Source organism: Oreochromis aureus, linkage group 18, assembly GCF_013358895.1.
Source record: "Oreochromis aureus strain Israel breed Guangdong linkage group 18, ZZ_aureus, whole genome shotgun sequence".
Lineage (NCBI taxonomy): Eukaryota > Metazoa > Chordata > Actinopteri > Cichliformes > Cichlidae > Oreochromis > Oreochromis aureus.
Genome location: NC_052959.1, coordinates 27,606,739 through 27,618,875, shown reverse-complemented (window position 1 = coordinate 27,618,875; position 12,137 = coordinate 27,606,739). Strand labels below are relative to the sequence as shown.

General features: G+C 39.7%; 1 protein-coding gene across 1 annotated transcript in view; it reads left to right on the top strand.

Moving 5' to 3' along the window:
- The first annotated feature begins 701 nt into the window (after positions 1-701).
- The window catches only part of LOC116328112 (contactin-associated protein-like 4), a 111,537-nt gene continuing 100,101 nt past the window's right edge, over positions 702-12,137 (top strand). The window contains exon 1 of the mRNA XM_031749815.2: positions 702-858. Within this exon, the coding sequence (XP_031605675.2) occupies positions 774-858 (85 nt within the window). The 5' untranslated portion in view covers positions 702-773. The remainder of the gene's footprint in view (positions 859-12,137) is intronic.

Below are 12,137 nucleotides of genomic sequence, written 5' to 3'. Positions count from 1 at the left end.
AGATGTCCTTAAGTGGCCATCTGATGTAAACTGTATAGAAATCATACATATATACCAACAAGACAGTGTACATCACTGTCACAACAGCGTTTGTTTTCATTCAAAGGCTTTATGGTTTTTCCTATAATACCTGGTGGGCCGGTCTCTAGTCAAAATGCCCGGGTCAAGGTTTTTGTCCCAGTACAGCCCTGGTAGTAATGCCAACATGTAGGCAAAAATGGAAAGTGCTAGCACACTGAATATGGGGTTATGGCAAACCTTTACAGTAAAACATAAATGACAATGACTATTTTAGCATGGTGATATTAGCATATAGCTAAAAATACCACTCTTTAAACACGTCCCACACGAATTCCTTGCTCATTTTTCATCTTCTAGCTACCCCTGTAAATGTTTTTATTCATTTATTTCTTTTGTAAGTCCATTATTATTCATGGTGTAACACAAGTAAGCCTAATTTCTCCCTCTGTGGGGGCTAAAGGTTCCGAATAGCCAGGTCTGCATCTGTGACCTGTTTATAGGCTATGCCTAAAACCTGTGCACAATTATCTTTGACTGAAACATCCAGAAATATTTAAGTTCTGATAAATTGGACGGGACTGCACAACACACTTCAGCCACCTCTCTCCCTCTCTTATTTTCTCTCTACCCCGTCCTCCTCCTCCTCGCTTCCCTCGCGCTTGAGGAGATCTCTGTTGTAGCTGGAGAGGAGAGGTCGACCGTCTCTCCTCCAGCAGCCGCCGGGCTTCTCTGCAGCCTCCTGCCCCTTCATCATGGATCTGGGGACTAAACGAGTCGCTTGGATTATCGCTCAGGTCGCCCTGCTTCTCTCCATCTCTTACGGGACAACCGGAGAAGGTGAGCCGGTTGTGCGCGTCTTACTTTTCCCGAAGGAGATGCCGGGAGTGCGGCCAGCTCAGCAGTGTTTAATTTCTTTTGGGAAAATCAAAGTTTCTTGTCTCTATACTGTGTGCAAATGTGTTGAGTTTGTTGTTTGGTGAACTTGTTGTGATGATGAGGAAAATGTGGTGCTGCTCTGAGAATTGGCGCGCCTCTGTTGCGCATCACTGTACTGAAGTGGTTCGCTGTAGTAGGAGTGATCAGATCTCCTCTTGTTTACTAAAACTCTCTCAGCATCAATATTACACACATAAAGTGAAGTCGACTTTATTTACAATGCAGATTTTCACCTTTCCGATATTAAATATTTAATCCTCACATTTTATTCATGGTAAAATATTTCCTCTGAGGGAGCTTGGCCACGTAAACAGCGACGGTGCTGCTCTGGAGGGGCATCAATCCAACATATGTATTTTAACCTAAGCTGAAGACGGTAGTTAATTTGCTTTGTGCATGCTGTAAAAGCATATTGTTACTTCATAGTTAATTTGGTGTTCAGTACACCGTGACGATCATCCTGGAACTGAGCCACGTCTGTTCGTACACACACATCTGACAGGAGCCAGGTGTGGGAGAGAGAAAAATGTGGAACGCAGATCGGAGAGACGATTTGATTCCGCAACTTCTTTATCTAACTGAGCAGTTATTTTATAGCTCAGGTCATCTGTAAACGTGGAGACAGGTCTGAGATCGTCCACATTTCGCTGGAATTAAAGAAAAAAGAGGAAAATGGAGACGAATTGATGTGAATCTTTATGTATAATAAGACATTTTAATGAGACAATTTTTAACTGAAACAGATGTAAAAGTTCTCTCCGTGGTTTTATTCTCCTTTTCCACACCTCCCTGATATGAGACCATATGCTCTACTTGTTCATTATTTTCATTTCTTCTCCTTCGTTCTCTTCCTTGACTTTTCTTAGCTGAAGAACCAACGCCATCGTCTTTGTCCATTTTCAGTATTTCATTCTTGCAGTCTGCATCCTTGTAGCCCTCTCTGTGACACTTTGTGACACACCTTTATGATAATGTGGCACATTATCATAAAAGTGACAAAGGAAGCAATCTGCACCATCATTTGTGGTTCTGCTGCAGTTTGATGGAAAGATGGTCAGCTGAAAGAGAATGAGTTGCAGACGGATTCTTTCTTCTTCTGTAGCTGGATGGATGAGGGGGCGCAGGTGATGTCAAGTTATCAGATCCACTACACACTACAGCTTCACCAAAATAGCTTAATTTTCTCAGCTGTTCTGCCGTATTATATCCTTTCTGCTCTTTTTCCTCCCGCTGCGCCTCTCTTCTCTTGCTTAAATGCACTCATGTCTCTGCTCATTTCTCTTCTCTCTCTCTCTTTGTCCTCCTGTTTGCTGTCAGCTTCGTCTCTATACAGCAGATTTCCTTTTTTCGTCTTCTCGCTCCGCTTCTCTCTATAATGCTATCTCGTTGTGCTCCCCCATTACCTGGGTCTTTGCTCTCCAGCTGCATCTGAATAGAACGGCTGCTTGTATCGTGTCACTTCCTTCCTCTTTTGATTTCCCCACCTGCTTATTTTGTCAGCGTTTCATGGCCACATCACTTTATTTTGCTCACTATTTGTACTCTCTCCTCTTTGGGTCATTTCTGAAAACTCATTCCATGCACTTTTGTTCCTTCCACTACCATTTCTCTCATGTTATAAAAAGAAAGCCTTTTTACAGCATTTCATTTATCAGTAGATAGAAACATATCAATTTTCTATTGGTCCAGCTTTAAATTGTTTTGGCCCCACTTTCTCTTTCTCTGCCTGTCTCTCTCTGTTTGTGCCGCACAGCCTGACCCAGCAGCACACTTATCATGCATGGACCATAAACCACAGCAGCATAATAAGTTAAGACTGCAGGGGTGGAGGGGGGAGAGAGAACACCAGCTGCAGGTTTTAGACTTAGCCTTATATCTACATCTCCACCACCCCTGGAGACGGTTCACTGTTCATTATGGCTGAGGTACTAAATGACAACAAAGTAGAAATACATATTTTAACAGCTACAGATGGTGCTCCAATGACTTGTTAGCCGGAGGAGTGGAGCGCTGGGTTTTGTGTGATGAGATTCAAGAAAGTGAGTGTGTGAAACAGCAACCAGCAGGGCTGCAAAGTCACATTTAATCACCTTTTGATATTAACAGCATGACGGAGTTCTGTGTGTTTTTGAAAAACCTCGTTTGTGAAAGTAGAGCAGTGAAGGGCAGGTTGGTGCTGTGTTTGCAGAGACCAAACGTATTACTAAAAGGTTTAATCCAAACCACAAAATCTGTCTTGCATAACAACGTCAGGCGCTGAAACTTGTTCATTACTTTTGATTTCTTATGATTCCAAACCAATAAATTGATTCTTGGTACCAAAATTGTTTTTAAAAATATTTTTTATATTTCTCCTGTATTGGCGTCTCTTCATTCGCTTCCTGTCAAATCTAGAATTGAATTGAAAATTCTCCTCCTTACATTTAAGGTCTTGAATAATCAGGCCCCATCTTATCTTGAAGACCTCATACTACCATATCATCCCAACAGAGCACTTTGCTCTCAGACTGCAGGGTTACTTGTGCTTCCCAGGATATTTAAAAGTAGCATGGGAGTCAGCTTTCAGGCCTCTTCTGTGGAACCAGCTCCCAGCTTGAATTCGGAAAATAGGCACCCTCTCTAATTTTAAGATTAGGCTTCAAACTTTCCTTTGCGACAAAGCTTATAGTTATGGCTGGATCAGGTGACCCTGAATCCACCCTAAGTTATGCTGCAATAGACCTAGGCTGCTGGGCGCTCCCCATAGTGCACTGAGCATTTCTCCTTTTCTGACCTCTTTTCACTCACCATGTGTTTATACACCGCTCTGCACTTAATTATGAGTAATTATTAATCTCTGGCTCTCTACCGCAGCATGTCTTTTGTCCTGTCTCCTTCCCCTCACCCCCAGCCAGTCACGGCAGATGGCCGCCGCTCTCTGAGCCCTGTTCTGCCAGAGGTTTCTTCCTGCTAAAAGAGAGTTTTTCCTTCTCACTATCTCCATAGTGCTTGCTCTAATAGGGTCGTCTGATTGTTGGGGGTTCGCTGTATTGTTGTAGGGTCTTGAGCTTACAATATTAAGTGCCTTGAGGTGACTGCTGTTATTATTTGATGTTATATAAATAAAATTAGATTAAATTGAATTGAATCAGATCTTGAAGGTAAACAACTGAAACACTCTTACTTTGAATCATATCTGGATGAGTCTGTGAGGTACTTGGATACTTTGAGCTGTAGTCCCTGATTAACTGACACAATTACTGCAAACGATTTCCACAACTGTTTCTACAGCTGTCTTTTATTCTGTCATTTGACAGTTTTTCTTCTTTTAGCTTCTTCCTTTAGGACTTGCCACAGCAGATCATCTGCCTCCACCTCGCCGTGGTCCCTTGCATTTTCCTCTGTCACACCAGCCTTCTGCATATCCACCTTCATTACATTTATAAATCTTTTCTTGGTCTTCCCCCTTTCCTCCTGCCTGAAAGTGCCATCTTTTGTTCAGTACATCCACTATCCCTCTTTTGTCTGATCCATCTCAGCGTTGACTGTTTTATTCTCTTCCAAACTGCTCTGCCTGAGTTGTCCCTCTGATATGCTCATTTTTAATCCTGTCCTTCCTGGTCACTCTCTACGAATGCTTCCATGTACAGTTTTTACCATCTGTTATCTCCAGTGCCAATGGTTTTTGAGAAACTCACAATACTAAAACAAATGTCATGTTTTTGGAATCGTTCTCTTCAGTTTTATTTTCATCAGCTGTGTATAACTGAATTACTGAAATTCCTGGAGGAACCCACCCGGGGGATTAATAACGTTTTATCTAATCTCTCTAATCTAACCTTATTTGACTATTAAGCAGATAATTGCTCCATTGTCTTCAGTAGCAAGTCACTAATTTTGTCTGTTGTGATTTAAATGGGCAGGTAATGGCCAGGTGACAATTAACGCTATTTTTGGCACTTGTTTATGTCAAAGCAGTAGACAGCAGGTTTATCAGAGTGGTCAACTTGCAACAAAACAGCAAAATTGTTGTTTATTAGTCACTGTTTGAGTTCTCTTCTTTCCTTGCAAATATTTTATATGTGACAATTATCGAGCCAAGCAATAATGTGAGTTTGTTATCAAGAGAGTTTCTCATCCTGCAAATGAACTTGGACTGCAGTTGGCACAATTGCCCTTGCTCTGTTTTGCAGCCTTGTTTGGGTCAACATACTGTAGTGGCCCATGAATGAACTCGTTCTCCACCTCCTGCAGGTTGGAGTTAGAGTGGCCCTTGAATTTGCTGCAAACTACTGTAAGCTATTTTGATCAAAGTGGCTGAAAAACACTGTAAAAACGAGATTCCCAATCCCACAATTATACATGTCCTTGAATAACATTATCAATAACAGAGTAGGTACTCTGGCACGGACCATTCTCTTTAGTCTCTCTGATCTAATTGTACCCTTAGAAAGTTTTCATCTTTCACTTTGTTCAGTTTTATTTTGTGTGTCCTTAAGAACAATGTAGGAAGACTAGCACAGCCCTGAATGTATTTCTAGATAAATTAGAGGCTTGTTTAATTAATTTTGATGTTTTATTGGGACATAATAACTTGCCAGTGTTTGAAAAAACCCTAAAATTTCCTGGACTATTGCTCTTTGTGGATAATCCAGTTTTTTATCAGAGCATAGCTTTGGTACATGTAAGATATATCCGGTTTGGTTATTTAATTACATGGTGCGTCTGTTACTGTTAGCAGCTGTGAACGACACAACTAAACAGTGTTGTACCCATATCCAAAGATTTATTAGCAGCTTGCCAAAGGACAAACCAACTGAGGAATGTATACAACTGTGGTAAACTCTGTTATTGATCCGCTGGCCTTGATTTCCCCATGGCTGTTGTGTACTAATAATGAAACACAAAAGCCTGTATTATTCAAAGCTGGGTGTGGTTTCAGCAGATGCAGTACAAGCCATCTCTAATTAGTAAATAAATTCCACTGGACACTGTTCAGTGTCTAATGTCCAGTCAACCAAAAGCAGTTATTATAAGGATGAGGTTCAAAATTCATTTCCCTTTTTCTGTCCGTGTTTACTTCCCCCCCCGATGTTTATCTCCATGTTGCTCAGCAAACCCAGACAAAACTACTTAAGTATTTTATTTTCTGATGGAATTCATCACTCAGAAATCTAAAAAAATTGGGTTTTCAAACATCTGGTAAACATATTTCAATCCAAGCATGGATATTTAACCTTAACAAGGAGCTTGGTGGTTCTGTGTGGTGTTCTCCCTGGATACTCTGGTTTCCATGTACCCCAAAGACACAGGCCGGTAATGGATTAATTGGTGATTCTAAATTAGCTGTAATGTGAATGTGTCTCTGACACTGTTTGACTGCATAGAACTGTAACAGAACTATAATTTAGAAGGATGAAATTTTTGATAATCAACTTACCTGGAAAGTGATGTCTAAGATTAAGGGGGCTGTAGGGTGTTTTCCCTTTAGACATCTATACAACTTGACTTTTTGTTCGAACTTCAGGAGTCAGCATCTTTTATATGCACCTTATTCTTATACCTAATGAAGTGCCTTGTTACCAAAACCTAACAAACAGCCAAATGGAAGAACTATAACCCAGTTCAATAAACATGATTCAATATATGAAAGTTCTGACCAATTTGCAAACTGCTCTGAGTCCATGTTGCCACTGGACCAGTAGCAACTACAACAGCAAATAAATATCCATTACAAAAACATAACTTTAGAGCCAGAGACATTTCCATGTGAACACACTCATAACACCTTTTTATCATCCAGTGCTGTGTGCTGAACAGGTTGCAGACCCAAATGGAGAGTTTGAGAAGCCAGGTGTGAACTCAAATAACAGCTTTAATGCTGGAGCTTTATCAAAAACACATAATACAAATTAAAGGGACCACTAGGTGGGGAAACAGGTGGGGAATACAACTGGAAACTATAAACATGATGAGTCATGAGTCATAGGAAGCAATGGTCAGCACAGTAAAACTGGAAGACACAACTGAACAGGAAACATGAGCTAACATAGAGAAGAACAGGAGGACTAGATAGGGGAACATGGAAAGACAATAGGACAAAGATGATACGGGGATGCAAAGGAACATATAACGAAGCAAATCAGAATTAATGAGACGGGAGGTAAAACTCAATATAAAGCACAAGACCATCTAAATTATTTAGGAAATTACTGAACACAGAATCAAAGACAGGCAAAAACTGGATAAGGCATGGGAACACAAGGGAAGAATGACAGGTCGAATAAGGAATACGAAACAACCTTAAATGAGAAAAGAACACAAATGAGAAAACTAAGCAACATAGAGAAAACAAGAACAAAGAACAAGACACTGAGGAATAACACCTAACTCGGCACAAGGGATTACAAGACAAAAACACAAATGGAGCTAGACCAGACATGGGAACAAAAGGAATTCAAGGAACACAAAATAAACTAAAACCCAGAAGTGAACTAGATGTGAAACAAAACTTTGGAGTATCAATAAACAGAGAAACCAAGAAATGCAAAATTTAAACAAAACTCAAAACACCCAGGGATTGTAACACTTTTGCATGCTTCCATTCTGAAAAAGAGATCAATTTCTCTGTTGCACTTCCTGGAAATTCTTCTTTATCCAAACTATGACTGAAATAAAGCAACCAAGATATTCTGACTTTTAATTCTTGCTTTCACTCATTTCAGAAATTATACAACTACAGACCACATAAAGTTTAAGAATGACAACCAAACTGAACATCTTGATTAAAGTCACTGGTGTGCCCTTTAAAGACAATTTCAATCTGCTATTTCCTGTGATGACCATGGTGTGGTCCATCTGGTTGATGAGTGTTTCAGTGAGTAGGTGCATATAATAATTTATGCATGTTTCTCTTCTCAGGGTAGGTTTAAATTAATTATATTGGCCCGGGGTGTTTTAAGCAAACATGAGGTTAAAGTTTATGTAAGCACATTAATATGAAGATGTAGCTGCCTGAAGTGAAGGAGACACTTCTGACCTTCTGCTAAATGCACTAATGTTTCTCTTAGGATAAGAGGACACTCCCTGCCTTTGCTTCCTCGGGCTGAGGCTGTAGATTACGGTGTATTCACGGTCTAAATGCTTGTTAAATGGCTGCTTAAGTGCAGAATTAGTTAGAAAGCAGAGGATATAATAAACCTTAAAATTCCTCAAAATGTATTTATACAACCGGATTAGAGGGGGAATATGTAGATACGAGCTGGGCTGTTTGGAATATTATACAACAGACTCAGACTCTTACAAAATGATCGAATGAGCAAGGTGAACAAATGAAGGAAAGCAAACAGCTTTCCAAGAATGAAGAGAACAGCTAAAAATATAAGTAATGATTTTAAAGGCTATCTAAATCTACTGTCAAAGTTGATTCCCTGCAAATAGATTTGGACTGCCATCTAAGAGCCACAACCAGAGGGGAAAAAAACAGCCCATGGCTTTCTCAGTCATGTAGCCCAAGTTGTCCTTCAGCCTTTTATTCCCTAGAGAGTCCCCACTACTGTTCATCATTCATCTAATAATTGTCCATGACTTCACTCCACAAGTCATTCGTTTCAGTGCCACGGGCAAGGTCTGGCTGAATCTGTTTATCACAGTAAATTGAAAGGCAATATCGTATTTACTGAGGGTTTCTGATGTTTTGTTCTTTCTTCACTATAGCTACCATCTTTCAGTTAATGTAAATTTTTAAAAAAAATAGCGTGATTATTGATAATAAACAAAATCTTAATATATGCTTATTTACTGAGCGTTAGATAATTTATCTGGTACTACAGCTTAGACTTGCTGCAGCTTGGTCACTTGTAATTCAATTCAATTTTATTTACACGGCGCCAAATCACAACAACAGTCACCTCAAGCCGCTTTATATTGTAAGGTAGACCCTACAATAATACATACAGAGAAAATCCCAACAATCATATGGCCCCCTATGAGCAAGCACTTTGGCAACAGTGGGAAGGAAAAACTCCTTTTTAACAGGAAGAAACCTCCGGCAGAACCAGGCTCAGGGACTCCAACCGTTGGGGTGAGAGAAGGAAGGCAGGACAAAAGACATGTGGGGTAAATGTGTCACGTTTGCTCACACTGGATTAAATAAGGCTTGAAAATAGTGACTGAGGACATAATATTGTTGAAACCTTCGAAAAATGAGTTGGATGAAACAAAGTATCTACTCAGGCAAAAAAAATGAAAGGTGCATAATTTCTTTATAAATAGGGTACTAAAATGTAACTGTAACTCCAAAACATTCAACATGATACTTCTGCTAAAACACTTGAATTAAATCCAAGCGTCTTCACTTTAGTCACATTCTGGCTGTTGGATTCAACACACCACTGTGGTGGTGTGTATTATTTTGCTGTGGTGGTGTGTAGAGGCAAAATAATGAAAGTTGTGTCATTGTCCAAATACTCATGGACAAGTTGGTCCCATTTGACTGTGGGTCTTATCATTTTAGACAGTGTAACATTATGAATGGAAACATATTGTAGCTTGTAGTCACAGCTGGGAGTTGTAAACATAATTGCACTCTTCCTCATCTCTGGACTTTCAGCTGTGGATCATGTAGGTGGTGTGGGAACAGTGGGAAGAAATATGGAGTCAGCTTTCGATCAATAGATGGGTCAGCTATGATAACACACACCCTATCTTTCTTAACAGCCTCTGAAATAGTTATTTTTCTTATCTAGTCAGTCATTAATCATATTACTCATCATCCACACATGAAAGACTGATGATTGCACTCACTTTCCCAGCTATCATCTTCAGGTATGTTCCCAGTCTTGTGCTTGCCTTCTACTTCTCAGTCTCATCAGTCTTTCTCGAGGTATTTATCTCCCCGCAGAGCTGATTTAGAGCCACTGGAGTGTGCGCTATAATCATAGCCTAATGACAGATAATCTCAAGAACACTAAATGACTTTAATCCTAGCCTAATGACAGATAATACCACCACACTCCTACTTTACGTGTGTGTGCACGCGCTCATTTGCATTTTTCCTTGGCGTTTCAGTGATGGTGACTCACTGGTTTCTCTGTGTCCTCAATGAGAGAAGTTTTCAACCTGAAGCTGTTATTAGTTGTCAGTTTACTTTCTGCCTGCAGAGAGAAGGAAAGGTGTCCTATCCTGTCGTAGCTTCAAAGTCAGTTTGAAAAGCTATTTGGGAGTTAGACGTTTTGTCATGTGAAGCAGACTCATGGGAAAGTGGAGGTAATGTTCATTCATATTCAATCTAGTCGTGATTTTTTTTTCTTACCACCTGCTGCCATTCTGTGCATTGATCATGCTAAACTGAGGTAGACACCAAAAAAGAGTCTATCATGCTTTAGTTATCTTGGCACTAGTGTTTTTACTAATTACATCAAATTAAAGACAGCATGGTGTGGTTATTTATGCAGATAAGTACTCAAATATTGAATGCTGATTGGTAGGTTAAATTATGGTATTTAATGAAAGATTTTCAAAAAAAAGGGGTCATTTAGGCTGTGGAGGCGCTAGGGGAATATTAGGGAGTTGTAAATGTAAAAGTATACCGTATCTCTTTCAGCATTAATGCGATAATGAAAATGCAGAGGATGGTATAGACTCAGCAGCATATTTCAGGTGTGTCGCAGTCTTGTCTCAAGGGAATTTACTGCTTCTCAATGAGCTGCTTGTTTGCACAGAGAAGAACATAAACATTTGAATATTGAAAAAAAAAAGTGGCTGAGAATAAAACCTTGTCATGGATTCTTAATGGTCATTTATGGAAATGTGTGCAATATAGAGTCATGAATGGGGTATGATGGAGTCAAGGTTACAGAGGAAGCGAGAAACCACCAGCCATGAATCTGGATTTAATATCATAAGAACCAGTAAGTGAGGACCTGACAGAGGATTAAAGTGCAGTCATTTGACATTAGGACATGGTGGATGGGTTTATTTTTTTTTTCCAAGGCCACCCATAAGAAGAAACCTGGCTCCCAAAAACAATGAAACCATTTATCTTGTGAGGTAATCATCATCCCAGAGAACTTGTTGTCACTTTAATAGTCTTCTTGAAGTGCTACTTCTACTGAGGTCTGTCCTTCTGCCACGGCGGTGCAGACTTTTCCCCTTCATTCTTTCTCTTTGGTTTTCATTTTCAGGTAACTTTTCCTAAAGTTTTGAAAATGTTTGCATACATTTAAAAAAAAAAACATGTATTTATGCATGTAAAAGCACTATGAAACATTCAAGAATCAGAAAGGCAAGGGATGAAGCAGAGAACCAGTGTATACACAAAACAGACATCTTGGCAAAGAACCAGTTTTAAATATCTTTAGGAACTTTGTTTCTAGGAGTCTGGTGCAAGAGCACAATATTTGTATTTTTGCACAAAAAAGGTGAATCCCAAAGAGCTTTTGCATATGTCAGCACTGTGTGCAGCGTGTCCTTGAAACATTTGGGGAAACTGGACAATGAGAACAAAATAAGAAGTAGCCTACAAAACTACCTACAGCAGATGAACAGCAGCTGAACCCAGCTCAGGTCCTGTGTCAGCAAAGACCGGACACAGGACCTTAGAGATGTACCTGGTCCTTCAGTTGATCCATCTACTATTTGCCAAACCCTCAGTAAAAAGTGTCTCAGTGGAAGGTTTGCTATTAAAAAGCTAAGGAATGGAAACAGTGTGAAAAGGCTTTTAAGGCCAAATGTGAATTAATTATTGTTATATTCCTAGAATTTAATACTTACAACTCATGAAAACTATAAATGTCCCTATGGACCCAATAATAAGAATGCATAAAATAAATTTGTCTAGTGTACTAGAGTAACAACCTATACAGAAGCTTCTCTAGACATTTCAAAGTATTGTTCTCTGATTAGTTATTGCCATCATTTATGTCAACCCTCCACTACTAGCAAGCTGGAAAATGAACAACTACTCTGTGACAGTTGTGTCATTGCCTTTACCCTTACTTGAGCCCAGTAAAAAATGATGAAAAACTGGCTCAACATCAAGTCGCAAAAGGAGACAGGTGGTGCCACTGAGCTCCGGAGACACAGACCACTATGAGAATTTTTAATGTCACATTTTCATATGTCTTTCCCTTTGCAGAACAGGTTTCACCTTGAATTCCAGCGTGCTGGTCCGTTAAAATGCTACTTATGACTTCGGCATT